A 26,740-nucleotide genomic window follows, 5' to 3' on the forward strand; every position below is an offset into this window, starting at 1 on the left:
CATTACTCACTGGACACTTCCAGCCCCCATTTTATTCAGAGAACCCAAAGATGTTCTGTGAAACCCGTCATCCCAGCTGTATCCATCAGAGCTGTTTCTAGTGGTGTGTTTTCTTGTGTATATAGCAAGAAATGAGCTTTGCTGTGCACAAATTACTCAACAGAGGGATTTTTGGTTATCGCTTTCCAAGACATCTATCATTTTTTTTACACGTAGAAAGTCAACAGAACAGAAAACCGCCATGTATAGGAGGCAAAAAAATCCTTACTTTTTCAGTTAGGCTTTTTTATTTCAATCAATAGTTCAACAAGTGCTTAAACTTCCCAGGCAGTTTAATCTGGAACATAGATGAGAAGAAAAATATCTTCTATAACTTTACAAAAATAAAAAGTTTTTTTTTTTTTAAAAAATCCTGCACTTTAAGCAAGCACACTCCAACTCAGGAAAGACAGACGTTATATCTTAAAATACAGACTTCTCTTTGTAGAAATGACATTCTACCCCAGGGCAGCAGGCACAGTATGTAAACGGTATAGAAACAGAGCAAGAACACTTGTTTTGATTTTTCTGATCCCTTTTAGCCTATTTCTTAAGTAGAACCTGTTAAAACAATTTGCCCAAGAACTACTGCAGGTTACCATTTTTTCTGTCAGGTGGCTCCTTGAGCAGGATATTACTGAGGGAAAAAGCTTCCCCTGTCCTGGCAACACTGGTAGTTATTGAAGGTACCAACATTAATTGTTTCATTTTTCTAAAGCTTCTGCATTTTGGTATGGACAGATCCCTCAGTTTGTAGGTCTTCCACTGCTAAACCACTTGAGGTTTAACTTTAGCAGCCAGGGCTGCCAGCGCATGAGGTCAGGTTGGAGAAATAAAATGAATGGAATATATTGTATCACAAATGTATGCAGTGCTGTGCAGCAGTTAATTTAGTGTGTGGTGAAACCAAAAGATCAAGGAAGCTTAACTCCTAGTTCTATGCCTGTAATGGAGGAGAAGCCTTGCAGAGAACACGGACTGGCAAATAAACTATGCACTCTGAAGACTTACATCTTTGTCCAACTTGACTTGATTGGCTAATAGAAAAATAAAGAAAAAAAAATATAGGCACACGGAGGGAACCTGGTGCAGCATATGCTAAGAACCCAGATCATAAAATTATGTTTCTGGTCAACATTACAAATAAACTAGAGGAGTCCTCAGTCAGATTTCTTGTAATGCATTATGAAGGCCTTTTTCAAATACTTCCTTTTTAACTATCTCTAGATGCCAGGAAAGAAAAAAATGCCGTTCTTGTCCAGTTTGTACATTGAGTCATGTCTGCATTTAGTGTAACTCTGCAAGTCATCAAAACAGCTGAGCCATGAATGTGCTTTTTAGAGGTAAGAACTAGGCAGGTCCTTCTCTTGAAACTGTTGCCAAACCCATCCTCAGAAATAAAAACTGATGTGAATTCACTCATGCCACTAGGGCTCAAACAGAAGTCAGAAACGAAGCTAGTAACTTGGTTGGAGATATGTTGGTGTCAGTCTGCTGAATACAAAACTCAAGTCTAGCTAGAGAAAACCAAACTCCATCCTGGTTCCTAGTGTCTCTTTCAGAGGCATCGTGTCTCCTTCTTGACCCTCTAGTTAAAACTCTGCTCCTAATGCTTCCCTACCAGCAACTGATCCGGAACTGACTCTTCAAGTAGGTTTGACTGTGTGGAGCAGAAAACCATCAAGAAATGCTGACCAGAGCAGCTGTTGTTCATAAGGCTTGATCATCATGGTCATGGCTTTCAGCTCCTTCCAGCAGGCTGAAGGAGGATCTGATATCAGATGGATGGATGAACACTTTCTCTGGTGATTACTGAGCCATTCTAAGCTCTGTTCCTGACTCTTAATGAGTTTTCTGTGATTTTTCATCTGTCTGAGGAAAAAATGTGGAAGATGTGATCTGACCTGGCAGTGAGCCTATGATACTGTTCCTCCTGCTGTCTCAAAACCAGGTGAAGCAATTTTGTTGCAACTCTGAGAAAATTCACATCCAAGGCTAATACCAGCTTGGAAAAACTGTCAAGAAGGCATGGACTTTAAGGAGGTAGGGAGCCTGAACATAGGCATTTTGCTGCTTGAATGGCTTTTCCCTGATGTTTTTGCTACCAAGGTCCATGCTGTCACTGTATTTTCAAAGCATGTTTTTGCTATAGCACAGTATGGAGACTCACTTATGTAAAGCTGAAAGACCTTCATTCAAGACATACTTTTCCCATGATGCTGAAAATAACACATTAAAGGCTTTTTTCTCACATAGTACTGGACTGGGCAGCTAGAAGCTGCTGATACTGATGAAGAAATGCTATGACCTTACTCCTTATGTTTTTTACACAGGTTTCTGCTCCTCCTGCAAGCCAAAACACATGTGTATATCAGTGAAAGCCACAGCCCAAATGCCACAGGTTAAGTCATGCCCTCGCCTTGCTCCCCACTAAAGCAGGGGAGCATGGTTCATCAATGTACCTCCTTGCTAGCCTTAAATATCTCCCCTGCTGTCTCCAGCATCTGCTCTGCTTCATGTCAGTGCACACAAGGATGTATTTGCCACGGGGAGAAACCTGAGGGTTTCCAGGGCACTCTTTTGTTGAAGAATGCTCTCTGAGGGCTGTGCCTATCCACTTTCCCAGCAGTGTCTCCCCAAACCAATGCTGATTTAAGCTCCATGAAACATGGTATGTGTTGGGACAGCCCAGCAAGGAGAAAAGGGAGGATGTGGCTGCATTTGTGCAACTCTTGCTCCTCCCTCTGGTAAGACTGGGCCAGTCTCCCTCCATCAGACCGATGGGGGTTTGTTTCCAGCTGCCTGCTTGTTCTGCTAGGGGTCATGGTGTGCTTGCTGCTGAAACCCTCTACTTGTTCCTACATGAGGTCACATCACTAAAAATATGCTGCTAAATAGGGCTGTGGAACATGTTAGACCCCGCTTGCTTCTTTACTTTGTCCACCTGTCTGACACAAAATCCAAGGCACAAATCCTGCACGCCGAATATGTAAGGCCTCAAGAATATGAAAACAGAAGTCATCCCTGCAGCCTTGTATCGGCAGCTTACCCACACGGTGTGCATCTGACAGAAAACGTGCTGCTTCTCTCTGGCTTTAAGGGGGCTTGGTTGTAACTACTCACTAGATACAAAGGGAGACCTCAAAGCAATTACATAGCTAAGGACATGGAAGGAGAAAATATTAAACCACTAGTTATTTTTACAACTTAATAATTGTAAAAATAGCTTAAATTACTTGGAATATTTTTTTTAATTGGAGGTATCAACTATCTGAAGGGAGGGTTGTTGATTTTCTGTTTCTTTTTGTGTTATGAGCTGTGAGATAATGACAAGATAAATCTTTGTGGGTTTCCTCCTTATATACATATCTACATCAGAGCTGTGAAGTCAGAGGGGGAAGTTGCTATCACAGTACTGGCACGACACCGAGCCCTTCCCCAGAGCTAAATTCTGATGAGAAACTGGGTGTTGGGGAGAAGAGTACCACAATGGTAAGATGGCAGAAACAACTGAAGCAGGATCATAACGTTCACCCCAGCATTTAAAAAATAATAATAAAAGGAGACCTCCTCCCTCCCCCCCAAAGTCTGCAGTCCTAAAGTGCAATTACTTTTGTGCAGTCATGTCAGGCCAGGGATCAGACTGGATGAAGTTCAAAGCACAAACATCAAACGAGTGCTGTTTGGGATTCGAAGAGGAGGGGGAATAAGGAAAAGAACAACAGTTCTCAGGCATTCAAGTGCATCAAGAAAATAAATGTCCCTTTCTTTCAGAAGAAAAACAACCCCCAGTCGGGTGGAATCCTGGCTTTGTAGTCATGAAAAATAAGGTTTTTTTTCACTTCTAGCTGAGAATGTCCCAATATGACACAGTACAAATAAACAACACCAAAGCAAAAGCTGGGGTGCTGGGATGTTTTTCCGGTGCCCTGTTGCTATACAGCCTTATTTTATTCTCCTCTGGTGACTCTTCAGATCTGGGTACTGATGAAGCACACTGAATTAAAGGCATCTGGTAGGAAGTGGCTCTCTTCTCTGGTCGGTCGGGGCTGGACCCATCGCTCGGTCTCTGGCCGTTGTACAGCAAGTATCTGCCCTGGGCGTCCTGCTCCATTTTGAAGATTTCATACTCGGTGTGAGGTAGGCGGATGCCAAGCGCGATGCAGCCATTCGTATGGGTGACGTCTTGCTGAACCCCAACTTGCCAGGACCCCTGTGCTCCGCACTCATTCCCGTTGAAGACATTGAGCAGAGAGGCTGTGGATATATCCATAGGAGTGACCTTCATGTGATTTACTGTGAGAGAGAAAGAGAGGAGCTATCAGCAGAGGGACAAAAACAAAGGCAAAGACAACATGTGGATTGGCGTGTACCTGTCAAATCAGAATTGTCACTGCTTGTTATCTTTAAATCAATTTTTCATATTGCAGGTGTGGCCAGTGAATTTATTTGCATTATTTTGCGTCTTTAATGTAATTGCTTCTTGCACAGAACACACACACACAAACTCAGCTGAAGAAAACCTGATGGCCACATGTCTCAGCCAGAGACTAAGCAGAGCTTTTCATAAATTCCAGACAATCCTTTACAGATAAAGCCTGGTTGGTTATATTAGGAGATAGGTAAAAGAGGAAACAGTAAAACTTTACTCATGTTTTATTACCATCTGTATTAATCCATAAGTAGGGCTGTTTATAATGTATTTTTCATCATCTTTTAATATGTTACCCTGTAAAGCTAATGAAATAATTAGGTCCAGTTGGAAAATTTGGAAAGCAGCACAGCTGTGCTACGTTCCTGTACTACCTGTCCTTTTTTGCATGAATTATAAAGTATTGCTGAACTACAGAGAGATGCTTTTTCTCATATCTAAACAGTGGCTGAAGCTTGCAGTATCAAATGTAGAAGTGCTGCAGCTTCTGCAGTTCTAACCTGGCTGTATTTCAAAGAAGCTTAAGGCATGTGAAGTTTTATTTTTCAACCAAGTTTAAAATGTTGGGAAAATCCAAACTGAGCCTATGGAAGCTGAACAGAGATTTTTTCCTGGCTTGTGTTTGATACTGTATATCAAAAAAAGGGGATCTGAGTGGATCGGTGCTGACCAAAACAGAAGCAAATGACCAGCTCTCATGCCTCCCAACACACCAAAATCCCAAATTCTCTTGCAGGTCATTTTATAGTAAGATTTGTTGGGACTTTTATTCTGAGGTTTCATAAACAGGTATTCGACTCAATGACTCTACAGTTCACATTCTCTGTCCTAGCTGGTGTGAAAGGTCATCTACAGAAAGTGAACCTAAAAGTTTTAGCAAAACCAAATTAGTGACCTTGATCTGTGAGGTAAGTTGGCATACCATAAACCAGAAATTCAAGCGAAAACTGGATTGCACCCCAGGAGCTGAGCTGGGACATGGTGCATGCAGCTGTAAAAAGCTCTGATGGGCATGGGTATCTCCTGGCTCCTATGAAAGTCCCAGATTAGTAAATTATTTCTTATAGTTAGATGCTTTCCTAAATTGGAGCCATGCAAGAAGCGTTATGCTTCTCACATGGTAACTGAAATGAGGAGGAGAAGAGCCCACAGAGTGCTTGGGGCTTCCAGAGGCTCTGCTGGGGCTGGCGCCATGGCAGGACATCGTGTTTTGGAGATGTTTGTTTGTGTGAGTGGTTAAAGCCACTGAGCTCTTTCTAAGCAGGGTGCTACAGGGCTATTTGCACAGGAAGGCTTCTGAGCTGCAGGGACCTGGGTGGCATCACCACCGAGTGCTGCTTCCCAAAGTACTCAAGAGGTTTTGGTTAGATACATGTAGTCTTCACTGTGGTGGGATTAATCAGAGCAGTCTTTAGGGACATCCTTACTTGCTCTAGGGCCCCTTGGAAGCTGATGCAAAGACACATGCTGCTACATCTGTCTTTGGCAAAAAATTATTCATACTACTTCAGACCTGAAATGCCTTCTGAAGGTGCTTTTTTCTCTATACTGAAGGAGCCCTAGGACATTGATCTAATCTTAGACACTTTGCTTTAGATGCTTGAAGTCTGGCCACTGTACTCCAAGACTTAGTGATGTGAACTCTTATTTTCTTGTGCTGTACTTCAAGATCTCTGCCTCAAAAGAGTATTGCTTCAGTGGTGTGAAATCCCATGCAGCTGTATAGTTTGGCTGGGCACTCACACAAAGCCTGTGAACTTGCCCAAGAAACGACTAACTCCTGCAAATGACAGAATGAAATCATCAGCAACCAAATTGTTTTGATTAGGAGCGAAGTCTGCTCTGATCCATAACTATGCGACCACCTCCGCCCCCAGTGCAGCAAGCCACTCTACCTTTGAACACAAACTCCGTGCCACCCATCACTTTCGACGAGTGCACTCCCCGGCTGTAGCGTCCCTTGGCATAGATGGTGAAGGTAGGGTGCTTGCAGATGGGGTCGGAGTAGTGGTAGTAGTGACCTTCCCAGGTGTTATTGTTGTCATGGAAGATGAAGTGCCGAGTGAGGAAGAGGACCTCCGGTCGCACCTCGCAGCGCTGGCTCACCCACTCTCCGTGTAGCCCTATGGTCAGATCTGCCTTGGGGGGTAAGATGGGAGGATGGTGCTCGTCCGACCGGTAGATGATTCTGCAGGCGATACACGTGCGGTCGTGGTTCTGAAACAAAGCAGAGAGAAACCCTTGTTAGGCATTATACAGAGCAATGAATCAGGCCGTCTGTTTCATGCTGAAGTGACACCAGCTCCACATTTTAAGGAATACGTTGTCATTTTTTATCTTAGTGTTCTGCAGGTTCTCACCATTCAAAACACCTGAAAGATGCACCATTTGGTTTTGTATGTATAAGGCTGCACAGCAGGAGAGCAGTTAAGAGATTAATTCCCTCATCTGCATTTATCTGAAATTAACATTTTAGTTCAGCTTTTTATAGGATCTAGAAAAGGCTGACTTTATCCTTCAAATTATACAAGTAGCTGGCAGATGGTAATTTACTATGGTAGGGAATTTTGTGCTGACATCACTTGACACCTCCTGACATCAGAAAATAAAGCTACAGAGACTTGTACATTGTTCCTAAGGCTGTTTCTGCCTCTGCAAGGTTTTGTCTTGTTGGCAAAAGAGTTTGGTCTAGCTATTCTCTTTTCAAACTGTATTTTGCACTTTTTCAATTGCAAGAGAGACGGCAGCATTAGCATTTGTCTCTGCTCTGCTAAACCTTGAAGTAAATTTTATGGACCAATAAAGGACTACAAAACTAATTTTTTAGCTCACTTAATTTATGACAAATAGATCAAGAAGAATAAATGCCATGCTGCAAGATAAAAGCAGTGCTTTCTGTTTTACTAGTTTTGGGTTGGTGATGTGCTGTTTGTTTACATCTTGGGACCTGATGGTAGAGGCTTTCTAGTCAGCTGGTGAGGTGCAGAGGGGCAGCGCTCTGAGCTGTAAGCAGGCTTATACTCAGAGTGAAAGGCAAAAACCACACAGACAGCTTGTGCCTTCATCTTTCAAGGACACTACTCGATCCTTCCTGGAGAGAGGGGGATGTGCTGGTGGGTTACTCACATCCACCTAGTTCAAACTGCGAGGTGTTTGCCCGAGGTGCAATTCACAGTGCACTAAGTTAAGAGCTGAAGCTCTCCATGAAGCCATTGGGGAAAGAGATTTATACAAATACTTTTTCTTTGTGCCCTTTTCCAGCATTCTTTTCTGAGATCTCTCTGAGCTCTCTCTCCATAATGCAAATGCTCATATTCATTGTTCGTACTTTAAAGTCCATGTGAGCTGTTACGGAGTCAGCATTTCTCCACTCACTGCCTTCAGCCCATGGCACACTTTAGGGCTGACATTTACACAAACTTCATTACTGCCCTGATTTTCTCCAATAATATGACCATAGGTAGCTTCAGAGAATCAACATACAACTCCCACAATATATGCCTTTTACACATATTAAACAAGGTTTATATTTGACCTCACCCCAGACCAGGTATAGACACCAAAAGTCAGTGAAATCAATGAAAAGTCTGCTGTTCTGCATCCCTGGGATGTAGAATAATGGTCTATGTGCAAAATAACTATAAATGATATAGCTCAGTTTGATCTGAACCAGTGCTGGCCAACAGTCCTGCTTTGAGGAGGAAGGAGGTTGGACTTGGTGACCTCCAGAGGGTCTTTCCACCCCAAAACACATGGTCTTCGGAACCACATGTCAGCATGCTATTAAAGTGGATGCCACTCTTTTCCACCATGGGGCTTGTTAACTAATTTAAAGATACATTTTCCACCTAAATTCTGCAAGCAGGTGCAAGGGCCATTAGTATCTTAGTGAAAATACAAGGAACATTTAATCGAGTAATTTAACTGCAACTGGTGAAGTTAGCATAGATTTGTGCCATAGCTACTGACAGCAGAGGCTGATGCAAGCCATCTAGTTCTCCTGAACACTGAAAGCACAGGTAACACATCAGGACTGTGAAACTGAGCCTTCTTCTGAGATTGCAAGTTTCAGTTTGGATTTTCTGATGGTCAAGAGCAGAACCAAGATCCAGGTATTTTTCTTATTTTGCTGTAGATTTCTTGTGTGACCTTCCTCATTTTGTAGAAACACAGTTTACAGCTCTTCTCTTTGGACTGGTAGGAGGCTAAATAAAGACACTGAACTATCAGAAAGCAGATATAAATTTCAGGGGCCTGGATATGATTAAAAATAAAATAGTAGTAATAATCATTATAAAAAATGTGTGTGGCTCTATTCCTGGCACAAACCTTCAAAACCTTCCTTTTGGCTGCAATAAAATCTCACCAGGTTTCATCTGCAAGCTTGTTTGGGACTTATAAACCCAGTCTGTTGAATCTGTAGCTGTCTTCAAAGGATGTCAGTTTTTTTCTCCAGAAAGCAGTCTGTTTTACTCGGCTGTTTGCGGCTCAGGATTGCTATGGGGCAGATGACTTATAAATGACTAGGAAATGAGTTGGTGCTGGGGAAAGGTGGGGGCTGCCTTGGCACCTCTCAGGCAGCAGCAGAGCCACCCTGTTAACCTTGAGCTCCAGCCGTGAGGAGGGATGACCTGTCTGAGCCAGGGCTGCTGGCGCTGCAAGAAAACTGTCAGATGAGGTGTAAGATGCCATTCACCGCTAAGCAAAGCACTGAGGAAACACTCATTTTTGAAGTGTAATAGATATAACCTTTTTCTTCTTGGAGATCAACATCCAAAAGATGCCACTGCTGCCTTGCATGGACACCTGCAGTGATCCAGGCGGAGGGGTTGCTCTGTGGAAGATGCTGGTGTCTATCAAGCAGTCCTTTCTGCAGCGTGGCTGTCCCGCCATGGGACGGACTGGAATCATTGCTCCCTAACACTTTAAGGGCTAATAAACTGCACTGATGACAGTAACTTTATTGCTGTGATTGCCCCACTCGCATAAAGTGAAGCAAGAAAGCAAGGAAAAGACAGTGTTATAAAAATAAACATAGCTTATATAAGCTGAATTGGTCAATATTAAGAGACAATTTCTGTTACAGTTCCTTCTCTATTGAAGTGAAGGTGAAAGTTCTTATTGTCTCCCAGAGGAGACCCTGGCAGAGCAGTATGGCGATTTGGTTTATATTCACATTTCCCTCTCAGGAGCCTGTCCTCCACAGCCAGTTTGTGAGCCAAGGCACTTTAACCTGGGAACCAGTGGTTTCTGTTGCCCTTGTTCAAAATCTGAAGAAAACCAAAGGGAAACCCAAGCTGTTGTCTTCTTGGTCACCCTTGACAGTTTGTGGGATTCCTCTGTTGTTTCTCAGGTCTACTGGATGGACAAGAAGGAGATCTGTAATCAATCCTCTTTGTGGCAACATTATTTTTTGACTTTTTTGACCAGGAAGGACTATCAAGCATAAATGTTCTTTTTGCTTTTCTTCTAGTAATGATTTAAGATTTCATCTCTCCTCTACAACAATAAAAAACATGGGTATTATGAGTCAAGGCTCTGATGCGGGGCAGGGAATATTATCATAGTTTGATGTCTTCTTCATCATACTGGGAGTGTAGAAGGTGCAGACCAGTAACACCTGCAGCTACTTAGTCCCTTGGCTGTGGCCAGTGGCAGAGTGGGCAGGAGAAGGTCCATGGAGCTCCGTGGTGGAAAAAAATTCATAACGACAAGCAGCCCCTTTTTCCTTATCGGGGTGGGTACACATCTTGAGGCATAAGGAGGAGTTACTTCCCAAAACTTATAAAACTTGTGCAGTACGACTAACTGGCTGCCATTATACTGTGAGTGGAGGTGACTCCTTGAGCAAACTCAAGGAAGGTCCAGGTTAACTCACTGCTAAACTTCATGTTGATTTCTGTGAGTTGTCTCTAGCTCATCTGGCTCTTTGACCTCTGTGGTCCTGAACTGCTGTAACTCTGTGCAGCCCTTCTAATTCTGAAGGCTTTGCACCAGCTCTGAAGGTCTGGCCAGTTGCACTGCTAAGAAATGTCCATCCTGCCTGTCTTCTAGTTACTGATAGTGTGCCCGGATGAAGGGGCTGAGGTGAATGGGCACTTCTTGAAACAAAGAGGGAGTGGGACAGGGAGAGGTTGGGGTGGTCAGGAGGGAAGCAGAAGTATCCCTTTCACAGCAGTGAGATGTCAGGCTGGCTCAGGCACCTCATATGGCTGTAGCCTGGATGCATCACTTCCCCGAGACCAGCACTTTAATCTAAGCCCACATAAATCTTTTTTTTTTTTTTCTGTGATACTATCTTTCAGAGAGTTACGAACTTCTTAGTGGAAGAATATGCCACATGTAAACTCCCTCAGCACAATTTTCATCCAAGTAATGGACGAGGGAAAGATCTAGTTTTGTTATGAGGCAATTTGACTTAATTATGGAGTAATTTATGTTTAACAATTGACTGTATTTTTCACTGTTGTTTTTTTAGGTCAGCTGCTTTTGGCTCTTAATTACACTAGCTGAGGCTTTTCAAATCACTCCCTTTTCATGTGTCTCAGGGAAAGATTATTTTCTAAAAACAGACGTTCAAAGAAAATAGGGAACAGAGGCAGAGGACATTCGAGTCGAAACATGATTATGTACTCTAATAAAAAGCTCATTTGGGCATGACATAAACCAAAAAGCAATAAAATGAGCAGTGGACAGGATGAACACCTGTTCTATGTTTTGATTATCTTAGATGCACAATGCAATACTTTTAATAGTGGCGTCTTGCTAGAAGGACTGACCCCTGAAATGGCTGCAGTGACTGGAAGATCCCTTCCCATGAAGGGGGCCTCCTTGCAGCTCTGCAATGCCAAATCCATGGTGCCCCAACTCCTTGCCCTCACGGGTGTTTCTTTAAAGCCACTTTCTGAATTAATCCATGAGGCTATGTGGGCTGAAACAAGCCTGAATCTCTGGCTGGAAACTCAGTTCTTGTACTTGGGGAGAAAACTTTGTGATCTGAAAATTTCCACCAACACTTTTCCTTATCCCTCCCTCCTGCTGCCTCAGCTGAAGTGGTAACTGAGCCAGAAAGCTCTGGAAGCCAAGCAGAGAGGTTTCTAATAAAAAAAAAGCAGACAAGGACGAGGTTTCTTGATCTTTTTCCCAATCGCTGTGGATAGTCAGAAACATAAACCCTCTCAGCGTAGTTTAATTTTCTCTTAAGTTCTATGGGATTCTCTGGCTGCCTAGGACTAATTTGCCTCTAATCAATTCATAGTGGTTTTTTATGGCCCAGGCCAAAAAAGTATCACACAACTGGGATGCTCTCTGAGCATTGGTGAAATGAGCTTCGAATAACACCTAGAAAGATCTTTCTGGAAGGTGTTCTAGTTTTCTTTGAACACCTTTGTACTTCTATGCTGTTGTTACAAAATAAGACATCTAGGGACCAAACCCTTTCCAAAATGTACAGAAAATCTACCCTTTCCTTATGGTTCAAGCAGAAGCTGAAATCAATGCTTAATATCATGGAGAGGATATACTGCAAGTTGTATTTAGGAACAAAGCAAACAAGCACTAATAGCGAAGAGGAGTCTGAAAATACAGTTATTTATTCTTTATATCTTGCCAATGTGTCTGTATTTCAATCTGAAAATTTTAAAACACTATTTGTCTGAAACAGCTGAAATTGTAACTCAACCTTTCTTCTGCAGAATTAGAGTAGATGACTATTCTGATATTTGGCTATTTACATAATGGAAAAATAACTAATCTCAATTTAATATTGAGATTCATTTAATTTTGAGATTAGTTAATCTCAAATATAATTTACTGTTTTTTAAGGGAAGATTCATTTCTCAGACTACTTAGAGTCTGAGAGATGCAGTGCATTCTTAGCAGAACAGACCGAAAAATTAATATGATATTTTTTATTAGATTCTTATTTTTAAAAGGACATGGGAAAATATCTCATTGAGTATCACAATCTGGAGGAAGAGAGACACAAAGCAAAATTTGTTTTCTGATATTCAATTTTTCTCTGAAATGTTTCACTTCAAAAAATGAGAACAGATTTTTAGGGGATTTTTTGGTATTTTTAACGGAGAATCTTGACCATTTTCTGACAGGCTCTCTCTGTCACCTTTTATAGTTGCAAATAGTTGGTGTTTTACCAGACCAGACACATTAAGAAGTCAAAAACATAGAAGATAGCGATGTGTAGTAAGGTCCTAAACCATCAAAAAATATGGCAACTCCTGTTATGGGAGGCTTGGTGTTGGGGCAGACGTGGGACTGCTGCTGTTCAGAGCTGACCCGGGCTAAGGAAAAGCAGTGGACAATTCTGAGAAGCAGTGAAGCTGATTAGTTTTCACAGTAGCAGTTTGTTTTACACCTGCAAGGTCTTTAAACTTGCATGAAATTACACAGCATTTTCCCAAAGTTACTTGGAAAATCATCTCTCCTTCTCTTTTTTTATCTGGAGTCACTGCACAGTGGACACATCCTTCTCATACCATAACCTGTTTAAGACATTCAAGTATCAGCTCTGCCTCAGCAAGATGGAAAAGAACAGGCTCTTCACAACTGGCTGGGCCACCTTTGAACTCCTCCTTGCTCTCCTCTTCCCCTCCAGCAATGCCAGTGCCAAACCAAAACCCAACCCGAAACCCTTGGCAAGGCAGTGGCTTCTTTCCGTAACACCTCCCTTGGGGCTCAGGCCTTTCAACTTTCACCTTTTATTCAAACCCAGATATTCTATGTGGCTACTCTAAGTACACCCTTCCTTCCCTGTCCCCCACACCATTGCCAGTTGGGCCTGGTCTCTCCTCAAGGGCTGCTGCCACCGCCCCCGCCCCCACTCATTTACAGTAATACCATGCTGAAGTCACTTATTTCAAATTTCTGTAGCAATATCCTGCCTTATCAAGTCATGTGCTGACATTAATAATATTTCTACAACACTCTACTGCTGTCTTAGCCTCCACATCTGTGCTGGTGGCTGTAGCGTGAGAAGCTTGTTCAGAAGAGCCAGGTTCTCAGGTGATATAAAAACGCCTTTGGCCAGCCCTCATTTGCACTGGTTAATGGTGCGTGGCAAGAAGCAGGTCTCGTTCATGGTTGGAAAAGGAGGACAGGTTTCATCTCTACAGTAGTGCAAGAAGTAAAAGCCCCAGCACCCACCCTGGCTCCCTTCTGCACCCTCCCACCACTGGAGAAGATGCTCCTGACCAAGCTGTGGAGCCCACACAAGGCAGCCCAGGCTCTGGTTGTTCACAAGGTTGCTCTTGCATCGGGGGCTTCCCTTTTGGGTGGATCCCGTGGCCAGCTTGTCTGACATTGGCTATGCAATGTCACCAGATGGGCCACGCAGCAGTGGCTGGGTCTGGCATGTGGCACCCAGCCTATCCTCGTTGCAGGAAAATGTGTGGTGAGGGACCAGGCATCGAGTTTCCTCAAGTGTGGGCTCAGGCCTGAACTCTGTGTGCAGTATAGACCTAACTGCTGACCTGGGATCTTGTAGGGTCCAACAGTCACAAAAGCTGGGGTAGGAAACCCCTGCCATGTGAATGCATGTATTACCGTGAGGGAAAACACTGAAGAAGAGGGTAAAGAAAAGCCATGCTTAGCAATGATCTCTCACACCCACTCGAATACCATGTGTCACGGGCAGGGCCAGATGGGACTGGAACGAGGCATGCCTGGTCAGGATGCTTTAAACCTCACCACCCAAGAAAACCAGGTGCCAGGTTTTAGTGTTAGTAACAGAGTGCTCCCAGGATGAGTACAAATGGAAACCCTTGGGAGAATGTCAATTCAAGGAAATACTTCCAACTCAACAAAAAAAAAAGTTGGATGGCTTTGCCTCACATTGCCAAGAAGCCGAGTCCGCAGAAAGGACACTTTTATGAATTGCTCAGCATAGTATCAAGCTCCGCTCCTCCACCGCTCTAGATAACTGCAGACCAAGACAACACTTTAACAAATGACTACGATCTCTCTCCACCACAAAAGTGATAATTTGCAGGCTTTCCATGACCTCATACGAAGCTGAGTTGGCTAATGTGCATTAGGCTGGCTCTGGGGAGTTGACAAGCACGGTTGACACAGTTATAATTCAGCCTGCCAAACAGAATGAAGAATAACAAAGATTTAAAACTTTAATTAAAAATCTTGAAGCAAGTGAAATGCTGGAGAGAGTGGTAACTCCTTTGCAGGGTTGTCAGTTTGGGATTTCTTTTGGTGGGGAACAGAGGAGCTGCAAACAGGAAGGAGGGTGGAGATATGTTCAGATTTATCTGCAAATGCGTACCATATATTTTAAGATATTGAGGAACATTTTTTATTAACTGCTCCCATGAAGGGAAAGATAGTGAAGGAATTTAAAGGCACTATCATTACACAACTGTCTGATCTACAATGCTGATTGAGTTGCACAACCCTGCATAAAACTGAAATAAACACAACCAACTTGAAATGCAAAAGTCTTCTGGTTGTTCTTTTCTGATATAAACTACTTTAGCTTGGACAAAATACAAGAACAGAGAAACCCAGGCTTTTTGTCAGATGAATATGCCTGCATGTCATTTATCCCATTAAAATGATACTAATTTATGGTGACATGAATATTTTGGGAAGTATCAACAAAAAAAATCCTGGTAAACCTGAAGGGACAGCTTGAATGTCTGTCTTGAGGAACAGAGTATTCCAAAATATAGCTGCCTTATGAGTTTATTACGCCTTTAAAAAGCAACCTATATAGTCTTCTGAACCATGTAGCAATATTACCAGCGAGTCCTCCCTCCCCTCTTACAAAAGATGAAGCAATTGCGGTTAGGTGCCAACAACAAGGAAGGTGTCAGTAGTTTAGACACATATGTTGAGTTGATCTGAAGGCACGTGTTTTATTTTGCTAGGCTAAATAGTTAATTTTGATCCCTGGTACTGTATTTGTGTTGGGGCAGGCTTTTACTGCAGTTGCAGAACAGACAGTGTTAGTTAAATCAACAAAAATGAAGAGGGCTTTAAAGCAACACTTAGCTTTTGAAGGTTCACACAGAGAGTGAAAAGCAACCTTTTGCTTCAGCCCTTGCCTAGCACTAATGCTGGTGTCGACAGTAAGTGCAGAGTGGCACCTTCAGAGGAGCACTCTTCTGCAAGGCCACAGCCCACAGCGCTGCCAAGTGCAGCAATGACCAGCCCCACCTAGAAGCTGTTTGCTTCTCCTGTCTCTGCAGGGCATCACACTGTTATTGTTCATAAACCTGGAATTAACCTATTTGAACATTCTTCTGAATATTCTTTCTTCGCTTCCCTTCATGATTTCCCTAACCAAGAGTCTTTTGCAAGTAATAATGAACAAAAGAAACCCTTCAAGTGTTGGCTTAATCTAGAAGTCTAGTGGCACTACTCTGGCAAACAAAGGAGTTTTGTCCTCCAAAATTACACTTTTGGGTTGAGATAATGTTTTGCATATTTCTCTGAGGCGCTTCACATGTTTAACATCTATTTATTAACTCATGCTTACATTTCCCTGGGAGCTCCTCAAGTACATAGCATTCCCCTATAGATGAAGTTACTGAGTTTCAAAGAGATGAAATTTTGAAAAGCACAAAAAACTTTGTGCACTTTGTTCTTTCACCGCCTGGCTAAAGGAAGGCCCAAGCACCAGTCTCCATATGTTGAATCTGTATTAGCTGCAAATGCCAGGTGCTGCTGAAATTCAGCTCCCAGTGGTGAATAAACTTGTAATAGAGAATTGATCCATTGGAATTGAATTTTCAAGGGAAAATGTCTTACTGAAAGTGTGTGGCTGGCAAATGTTTGAGCATGGCAAAGGCAGAAGGAAGGTTATCCTACCATCTTTTAGACTTCTTGTGATGTTCCAGACTATTCCAGCCTTATTCCTAAATAATGATCCAACTAGAATGACCAGTCATCACAGCCCCACTCTGATCTTTCCCGTTACTCTGTCAGACAACAAAATAGCACAAGGAGTTCTTTGTTTACAAAGCACTATTGCTGAGGCAATTACATGTGAAGTAAGTGTCCCATTATTGCTGTTGTACACATTTCCTGTAGTTTTAGAGCAGATATCTCTGAAAACATCTTCTGTCCTTCTGCATAGTGAATGAATACTTCATTCAAGCCTTCCTTCATGCTACAAGTCCTTGTACATATTTGTAAATAAGTTGTGATTTTATGACCAATCAGCCAGGCTCCTTGTTGTCCTAATCTGAAATATTCTGTATAATACATGAGATAATGGCCAAGCAGTTCCCCCGTCCTGCCCTTTCCACCTGTATGCTGGCTGTGTCATGCTAGCTGAAGAAGCTGTACGTGCAATAGCCTGAATCCCTTGATAAACTTGCAACGTCAAGAGACATCAAAGATGTTCAGACCCATACATCAGCAAGTCCTAATTGTCATCTTGTGCAAGGCTAGAGGACAGCTAAGATAATCTATACAGTGACCTATTCATCAGCTACACTCAGGAACTTCCACGTATTTTACAGAAGGATTTTGTTTAAGGTATGCTCTTATCTAAGAGAATTCATAAAGCCTTAAGAGATGACATATTATATATTCTTAAAAGCTCCCTGATTTTATATGAACACTTGAGATATGGTAATCTGTGAATTTATTCAGATTTGTAGCTCAGCATAAAGCTGTCTGGTTTTTGGACAGCCGTTTTGATTTACCATCCTGTGGTGAAATCGCTGCAGGAATTTGGAGAAGATCCAATTCTATTTGTTTAAAGTCCTGATCATGTGGCTTTGGCATTCCTAACTTATCCAGCAATCATTTGCTTTTAATTACCATTCATTTCAACCACATAAGTAATGAATGTGGCTACCACATCCAACTTACAGGCTGTGTAAACTCCTGAGCTGGGTGGAACTTTCTTCTATATAGAGGCTGAACTATAAATTTAACTCAAAATGTGAATCCTCTTAACTTATTTTAGGTAGGCCTTTATAAGTTTAAAATAAAAATAAATAAAAAGGAAATGAAAAAAGCCTTAAATGAAAGATTCCACACAATACACCTGATTCACTTCAGAAGTAATTTCCTGGCCTCCCCAACCTCTTGGTATGACTGTAGAAACCTTAAAAAAACAAGTTGATTTAACGTTTCTATTTATTCATGGTGTCCAGTTTCCAGAGGAGTCTGTGACTTGTAGTTTTAAACTCAATTTAGCATTTAAACTCATTTTCAGCTGGGTCCCAGTGGAGCAACAATTAGAAAAGGAAAAGAGTTCAAAGAAGAAGGGTTATAACCTTTCAACAGTATGTTTGCCTGGACTTTTTAAAAAAAAAAAAAAAGCATCTCTGTTACTATTCTTCCTACATTTGGCAAACACTAGGTCAGACAGCCGGGTTGAGAACCTGTTGCTATAGAGAACTTCACAGTTAGGTACAAACCAACACCCAGGAGTCTTTCATGGCAGCTGAGGCAAAGGTTCATTTTTTAGGGGTATTGTTATTTGTATCGTTCTGAAAGCCTGGTATCAGCAGGCCCCGACTTCTCTTGAGAAAAATGAAATCTCACATCAAATCTGAGCAAGAGGAACCTACCAAAAAACACAAAAAGAAGCTGCACTGTTGCACACTTAAAACTTGTATTAAACCTACACATCTTTTGCCATCGAAGGCTCCAGCTGAGACACGTGTCCCAGCAATCCTGACACCATATATATACATTGTGGGAGCCAAGCAGACCATACAGGCAACACTTGGAGGAGGAACAAGAGGTAGTGTAACTTGTCAGAATTCCTAACTAGCCAAACTGGGAGTCGAGCAGTGGCCTGCAAGTCTGGACCTGGGGCCCCCATTTATTAAACTACAGCGGTTTCATCACAGAGAACTGGAATCTGTATGTATTTTGATGTACTCAAAGTTAACCTGTGCTTTCTATAGTAACAGCACTTTGTGTAGCTGATAGTACTGTTATGAATGGGCTTCCAGTGTCATAAATTCAGCCTCAAGATTCAGCCTCTGCCAAGACTTGGCTACCAAAAATCATATTTGGAAGGACTGTACTTCATGAATACCAATGGATAACTAGTTGGCTTGTTTGCTTTTCCTCTCCCCCAGTTCTTGTACATATATGATGTGGAAGCTTCCCCTGGCATCCACACTGCAGACTCTCCCCAACTGGAGTGCACAGGTACTCCCGGGCAGGACACATGGGACTGCAGGATAACAGCATGCAGGGCAACTCAGGCAGGCATGCTGAGGCTGCTCTTATCTTTCACCTAGAGATGTCGCCCACTCAGGTCAGAATGGATCAGATCATGCCTTAAATAATGGGCTTTGTGTACGTCAGTGAGAGTTTCAGTGCTCTTACGGTTTATTTAGCTAACCTAGCTCAAGAAACAGACCTCTTATGTAAGATTTGATCCCTTAAATTTGAACATTATATTTTAGAGGGAAAAAGTGATGCTACAGGAGCAGAAGAGACAGGCAGGAAAATCATCATCAGTGTGACCTAAAATTACAGCAGACCTGGACAAAAATCTTATTTTTATAAAGCTGGTTGATAGTACATCTGATCATTCTGACTGTAATGAAATTACTAAAAGGTGGAAGCGTGAGCATTTACTATGTTATCTATCAGCTAAATTTGATGGGAAAATAAAAAGGTTTAGACTAGATATTAGGAAGCATTTCTTTACAGAATGGGTTGTTAGGCGTTGGAATGGGCTGCCCAGGGAGGTGGTGGAGTCCCCATCCCTGGAGGTGTTTAAGAGTAGGGTCGACATAGCACTTAGGGATATGGTGTAGTTGGGAACTGTCAATGTTAGGTTAATGGTTGGACTGGATGATCTTCAAGGTCTTTTCCAACCTAGACGATTCTGGGATTCTGTGATTCTCCTGTTGTGTTTCCTGCTGATAAGCTGTAGCTGATTGTTGAATTACTTGTGATGAGATGATTAAAAATGGTGATAATCCATTAGCTCTAAGTGATGCTGCAGCAGTGCCCAGCTGGAGCACACCAATGGCAGCGGTACCCAGCAATGTGGTTCCAATCGCCGCCTGCCTTTGAAATGTTACCAGGAAAGATCTTTAGACCGTCTTCCTGCTACAGGCCGTCAGTGTCTAGTCTTTCTGTTTGATTTTTATTTAGCTTGCTATGGGTTGATCAGTTCCCAATGAAGCTGAGGGCTCTTTGAGGCCCCTTTGAAAACTGAATTATCAAATAGAATTAGAGCCCCATTCAAAATTCACCTGGTTTTCATTTCATTAATGTGTGTGGCTGCATCTGGATCGATGACCTGCACAGCCCATCATGTTGCCCCTTTCATGTGTCTACCTTCCATTTTTCTCTTTTTTTCTTCAGGTTATGGATCACCCAACTTCCATATGCTGATACAATTCCATTTCCTTTCTCCCCGGCACTCCCACAGCTATCCAAGCATTCACTGATGCCTGTTTCTCTTCTCCATTCTCAGTCTGCATGAAACTTTCTTCTCAGCTGCTAGACTACAGCCGTGGTCCCAGCCAACCACTACCACCTTTGCATACAAGTCTTTGATGCCATCTTTAGAGTGGCCTTTGTTGACCTTAGTCCATCAGACTAGTTTTTGCATATTTGATGCAGTCACATAAACCACAGAAAAGTTACTATTATCACAAAATACATTCTGTGATTTTTTGTTAATTGGTTGCATCATTTGTAAGGCTGCAAGTGACCTCTTATTTTAGAAGCACATCTGCATTTTAGGTTACACTAGTGCACTGACTCAGAAGAGCTGAATAACGTGGGCTTTATCACTAGTATCTTAAAAAGACGGCATATATACACACACATACCTTGGCATTTTGAAGAGGAGGTTGGTAACTAGAGGGCCGATAGTACCTCCTCTGAGTAGCATCAGTATGAATGTCTCCAAGAAATAGCTCCTCCACAAGGTGGTCTAAATTGTGGTGCAGGTACTGCTTCTCCACACGGATCAGCTGGAGTTCGTGCATGGCAAAATTCAGAGCTTTGGTGCATTCACAGCCATTCTCCTCTCTCAGCAAATCATAGCTCACATCCTGCTCCCAGGGGCTATCTTCTGGTATAAATCCAGGACACGTATGGTTCACCAACTCACTGAATTTTTTGGCTACTGCTTCGTTGTGGCATATGATCTGTATGTTGCGTAGCTGATAATCAGCTTCAGTACCCCCTCGGATGATCCAGGATGCTTGGCGGAGACGTATTTTGCCACGTATAACTAATGTGTAGATAGGGTTTGTGCAGCGATTGCCACCGTAATAAAACTGATAGGCCTTAAAGGTATTATTGTGGTAGAACCTGTAAGATCTTGTGATGAACTCTGGGCCTGCTCTAACTTCACAGCTGTGGGAAGACAGAAAGTGATGGAAAAAGAATTTTAGCAAGGTGGCACATCAGGTTACACTACAGGTAACAAGACTAAGCAAACCCACATTGGTCCACAGAGACACTTGGGTACTAGTGTTCCTCTGGTATGAGTGGGAATAAGAACTAGGCATCTGTGGCCTGCCAATTAACCAACAATTTCCTCTGCTGTTACGCTGTTATTAATATACTGCTTCATGGTGGTCATATCTAAGGGCTTTATCTTTGTAGTTTTAAATGCTCTGAGTCATGTTTTGCTTTTTCTTTTTGTCTAGGGGCCACCATGTGACTCAATTCTTCTCTGAAAAAAAGTAGCAGCTTATTAAACATCTATTCTTCTCTTTTGCATGGTAGATTTAGCAAAAGGACTGATAACATCAGAAAGTGAAATGCTAAACATCCACAGAACAGTACAAAGTACTAGCTTCTATGCTGCTGCAGAAGCTTCTCATCTGAGATCCACCACCTCTGGTTTGCAGTGGACGTGCAGGATTGTGTCCTCAGCTTTTCTACTCAAACTTTCAACAGGAGTGGCAGTTAATGCAAACTTCTGACTGTTAACGCAAAACTTCTATTTGGTTTGAATTTGGACCATGCAATATTCAGGTTTTGTGGGTTTTGTGGGTTTTTTGGTTTTTGGTTTTTTTGAAAGCATAAATGGCAGTTAAATTCCACTTCCTGTAGAGAGTCCTTCTGAGCCTTCAAACGTGTCCCCCTTGTCACATCCACACTGCTTAACATCAATACACTCCCTTCTGTTAAAAAAACCCACTCTTTCCTAGTACAAGTCACTTCAAATAAGCATGTGAATATTGCCTGCTGAGACACAGAAAGCAAAACAGCTCTCTGAATTACAAGTCATCATGCATAGAGAGCAATAGAACTGGTGAAATACAGCTTCTTAATTTCTTTTGCTAATAAAACCTGTGCTAGACACATGCTCTGACAACAAGGACCCATTCAATGGATCTAATGCATGTAGTCAAAGATAGTACAATGTTATGTTTGAATAAACATCCATTTTGGCAACTTGTTGGGCTCTTTCCTATTCAAAGAGAGATTTAAAGATATTTCACAGCATGCTGTTTAAAATCCAGACTATAAATTGATTCATCAAGACAGCTTTATAGCATGCTATTCTAATGTATGTAACGCTGCTCCTTCTCCTTTGATACATAAACATATAGAAAGCAACTGGAATTTAGAGCACCACCATATTAAAGAAAATATTTCCCCTGCTGCTTAAAGTGGGAGTACTCATCCTTCCCTCTCTGCTTCCTTCCCCTCTTCTCTTCCACATATATCACTCGAGCATCTTGTTTTATCTTTCCTTACCCAGTAGAGACCCAGTGTCCCTCAATATTGGGAGGCATTTGCACAGTGATCCGGGCTCCATTGTGAAGGTGTTTCAGCATATGATGACACTGTGACTCCTTGAAAGCCCTCCATGCACTCTTCTCCAAGGACCGAGGGTGGGACCTGCTGTCCGGGTGAAGAAGAGCAGAACCTTCTCCCAGCCCTGTGATAGAAAAGTGTAAATTATCATAAGAACCTGCTGAGAAGGGCTTCAACACGATAAAGGAGGTTGTGAACATCTTGCATTGAATGACACTTGTTCGCATTGTTATGTGTCTGGGAAAGTACTGTTTACATTTCTTTTCTCATCTGAAAAAAAAAAAAATATGGGAAACTCTTCCTCTTGGTCAGCCCACTAATAATCCACTTCGTAAATTTGCTTTACAAAATACACTGGGGAAAGGGCTTGAACCAAAGAGTTGTGTTTCCACATCCAGGAGATGTGGCTCTGAACGTGATTTTTATAGACACCTCTGTAATCTCTGGTCAGGACAATCAAAAACCTGGACCTTGAAACTTTCAGAAAGTTGCATCCAGATCCAGACATAAACTCTGCGGTTTCAGCCCACCTCTAATTTGAACGCTTCTATAATAAACTTGCAAATAAAGACTACTCTTTAAAGCCAAGGGAAAACAGATATTAAAAGCAAAGCCTCTGCACACAGGAAGCCTCTGTGATGACTGAGGTGGTCAATTAAAGGCAGATTCTGCTATTTTTATTTGAAAGGGGAAAAGGAATTTTGAAAGCTAATTTTATCTCCAGCACACAGTAATTTTGGTTTCTAGTAATGTATACATACAAAACCCACCAGTGCTTTCTCTACACAATATTAATTGAACAAAATGAATACATAGCTTCAGAAGGAATGTGTCTTCACTCTTTTAGGCACAGCCTGCTCTTAGATATGTTGGAAAACATGGATCAAAAGAAAAACACACATCTAGAGGTTAAGAGGTGACAAACATGAACCTTACATAATGGGTTAGAAACTGTATTACTTTGCCAGAAGGAATTTAAGAACCAGCAGGCTAGAAAACAAATATCAGGTGGGGTGGAGGGGCTGCTTGTGTGCCCAGGAAAGCAGGGTGACTGTCTCTGGAGAGGGATGTCTTGCTGACATGTGCTCCCAGGGGCAGAGTCTGGTATTCACCCCCAATTTTTCTGGTGCCCTCTTGGCTGACTCAGCTCAGGAACTGGGCTGTCGGGGATCACCAGTGCATGGTGCAACCCTACGCTTGCCAAGCCACCTAATGCAGGATCCTACACTTCATTCCCCAGGTCCTATCTAACACTTATGCACATGCTTGGGCAGAACACAGCATCACTACAGAAGTTACAAGAAAACCAGTATTATTTGGTTTTAGGTAGACACTGTTTCAAACATTTGCCATCTCCTATTGCAAAAAAGAAAACAGTGTCAGTGATTCATTATGTTGGCTGGGTCTTAGATCTTCCGGAAGAGACTTGGGTAACACCTGGGAAAATGGCATTGCTAAAAATATAAATACATGTCAACCATTTTAAAATAGCAATTCCTAAGCTAAACAAATGCAAGGACTTATCCAGTAGGCAGGGCAAAGAATGATCAGAAAGAATAAAATAAATACCTGAACGTAAACAGTGCTCACCACTGAATGATCCCAAGATTTAACGAGAATAATGAATACAACCTCACAAAGTCTTTACTGGAAAATCTGGTAGCTTTGTTGCAGGTTACAAACAATTCTTCAATGTAAATGAGAATTTACGGTCTTACTTTCTAAAGGGTAATAAATACTAGAGATGCTTTGATATTTGAGCACACCATCTGAGATGCCCTTAAAGGAACCTGATTTTCAGGGGGTCAATACTTCTCCCTTTCTGGAAGTCAAGGCTTCTCAGGCATTTCTACATTTCTGAGCAGAGTCGCTCATGTTAGCGCCCAACAACTCCCATTTTGCAGCCAGAAATGGTACCGGCCACTTCAGAAATGGTATGGTCACAGCAAGGTGACGCTCTGCTTGAGCTGACTACATCTTTGGAGAGGCAGGATTTACTGGATAGGGTCAGCGCTCCATGTACATGCGGTACAGCCTCCTGGGCTGAAGCCAGCACCTCTGCACAGCAGCTTTATGCTGTGCCATATCTGCAGCCCACCTTACCTGGAGCAGCACTTGACACTCTCAAAAACTTGGGCTTATTTGGTTTATTGGAAACCTTGTCGGTATGGGGCAGATATCATAGGCTTTCACACCACCAGGACAACAAGTTCAGCCAGGTACAGGTGAGCTTACCAGTATATTTATTTTTGTCACTACAAATCACAGCTAGTGACTGAGAGCTTGACTTCTAACACCCTTCTCCATCTCTAAGTCTCCACACACTCAAGCCCACATTACTTCAGCGCCTCATTCTGAAATGGAGCGAGTGCTCCTGACCATCAGCTCAGAGCCTCTTTTGGGTCAGAAGCGACACCTCCTGCAAGGTACAGGGTAGAGGCTGTAGCCATCAGTACCAACTTTCAACAGAAATATAGCTGTCAGGATGTCTCCTGCAGACAAATTATCTCATGCTGAAAAAGTCTTTGAAAATTTACATTTTCACTTGAAGTTGTTAAGTGTTTGAAATCTGCCATCAGGAGGGGATTTTGAAATGGTTCAAATGACTATTTCCAAGGCGTATTTATTATACCACTTGCTTTTAAGCAGTTGTATTTTGCCTAGCTCATGTCATATGATTCATGAATACAGACACACTTAAAAATGAGTGATTTATTCATTTAAACATACTCGGGCATTTAATTTCTCTAAGCAAAAATCCTTCTGTGGGAGGATACCGTCTTGTATGTGCACATATCAAAGAAGAAAATGCAGTAACCACATTCCCAATTATTCCCTGAAGGAAATAATGAATAGAAGGGGTTTTTGAAAAGGAGTCAAACTTAATGTGGTATTATACAGTGTCTTTTCTTTGATATAGCTCAAAAGCAATTGGGTTGCAGCTCTCCCTGTTACATGTATGTAGTTCTGCCTGCAACTTGCAAATGACAAACTGTAATCAGTGGACGAAGAGACATTTGCATCTATAGCCCCAGAGCCCTGCAAAGAGGGTATTTGTTTGGGACTCTATCCATCCAGCTGTGACAAATGAGGGCAGGAACAAGTTTAGGCATGAGAACATAACAGAGACAGAGGAAGTGATGTAGGAAACACACGCATGCTAGGCATCATCACATGCATAGGGTGTGAATATCAGAATATGAATTATGGTATAAAATTAAAAGGCAGTGATGGGACCTTTACCTATGTTTGTGTTGCTGGGGCAAGGAAATTCTTAATTTAGCACAGGCTTCTTCCTTACCAAGTAATCATTTCAATGCTTTTGTATTTACTGACATATGCCTGTATGTATGACTAGCACACAAAGGAGCCATAACCTCCCCTTGTACCATCTGAAGATCAAACACTGAGACTGGTGATACGATTCCCACACAGGGCAGTAAACCAAACACCATCTTCCTGTGCTTTTCCTCACAGCAGGTGCTCAGGGGCAGCTCCGTGTCCCCCTGGTCCACCCTTGGCAGTGTACAACGAGGTGTTCTGCAAAACTGAGGTCCTGCAGGGATGATGTAATTTTAAAAGATCCATTTGGTCATGTTAAATGGGACATTGCTGGAAGGCTCAAGGTTAAAATGTGCTTTCACAAAACTGGGAAAAGAATTTCATGACTCTTTAAAAGCCCACTTTGGAGCCTAGACACAGTTGCAACATAGTTGGAGCCGCTACTTTCATTCAAAGAGATCCAAGTCTGCTATTCTCTACAGCACGGACAGATGGTAGGTTTCAGTACCTCATGACACACCATGTAAGTATCTCAGACTCAACTGAGAGTATCCCAGCGTCTCTCTGACTGACTGACTTTCAAATTTTTGTGTGTTATGAAGGAATTTTACCCACTTGTTAAAAAAAAAAAAATCCACTATGTTATTACTCAAAAGTGTGACAGACTTCGAACAAAAACCAATCTTTGTATGACACTAATAGCAATAATTTTGTGAAGCATCTGGTTGGCTTTCATTTTAGCTACACCACAACCAGAGGTCATGAGATTGTATCACCCACCCCATGGTGGCTGCTTATGCAAAGGAGCAAATCCAAAAGGAAAATTCCAGAATCCATCAGAAATGACAGCTAGAAAAACAAAGCAAAACAAATGCATTTTCTGATGAGTTGATATCCAGCTTCTCTTTCATAATCAAGTCCTAGCAGTAGATCACAACTTCAGCGTCAAACTAATTGAAAATAGTATAAGAAGTGCTACAGATAGCTGGGGATCCCTGCTCAGGCCCTCACAGATCACACTTTACAGGAGCAGATGCAACATCCATCTTAGTGGGAAAGCGGAGGTCTGCACAGCTGTCACTCCAGTAAAATGTGGATAGGAGCAGGCACTACACCAGACAGAGGACTTCAGGCTCTCAGGTTCACCTATAAACCCGTATCTGATGTGGGAACAACCATTCAAGATAAAAATAATTGTTAAGGGAAGATAGGTTACTTTTAAGTTCTTCAAAGGTTTCTGCACAT

General features: G+C 42.2%; 1 protein-coding gene across 1 annotated transcript in view; it reads right to left on the reverse strand.

Moving 5' to 3' along the window:
* Positions 1 to 248: 248 nt before the first annotated feature.
* Positions 249 to 26,740, reverse strand: part of APCDD1 (APC down-regulated 1) — a 31,505-nt gene continuing 5,013 nt past the window's right edge. The window contains exons 2-5 of the mRNA XM_074822098.1: positions 22,154 to 22,337; positions 20,266 to 20,797; positions 6,367 to 6,688; positions 249 to 4,335 (exon numbers count right to left, since the gene is read on the reverse strand). Coding sequence (XP_074678199.1) covers positions 3,884 to 4,335; positions 6,367 to 6,688; positions 20,266 to 20,797; positions 22,154 to 22,337 — 1,490 coding nt within the window. The 3' untranslated portion in view covers positions 249 to 3,883. The remainder of the gene's footprint in view (positions 4,336 to 6,366; positions 6,689 to 20,265; positions 20,798 to 22,153; positions 22,338 to 26,740) is intronic.

This window comes from Strix aluco, chromosome 1 (assembly GCF_031877795.1).
Source record: "Strix aluco isolate bStrAlu1 chromosome 1, bStrAlu1.hap1, whole genome shotgun sequence".
Classification (NCBI taxonomy): Eukaryota; Metazoa; Chordata; class Aves; order Strigiformes; family Strigidae; genus Strix; species Strix aluco.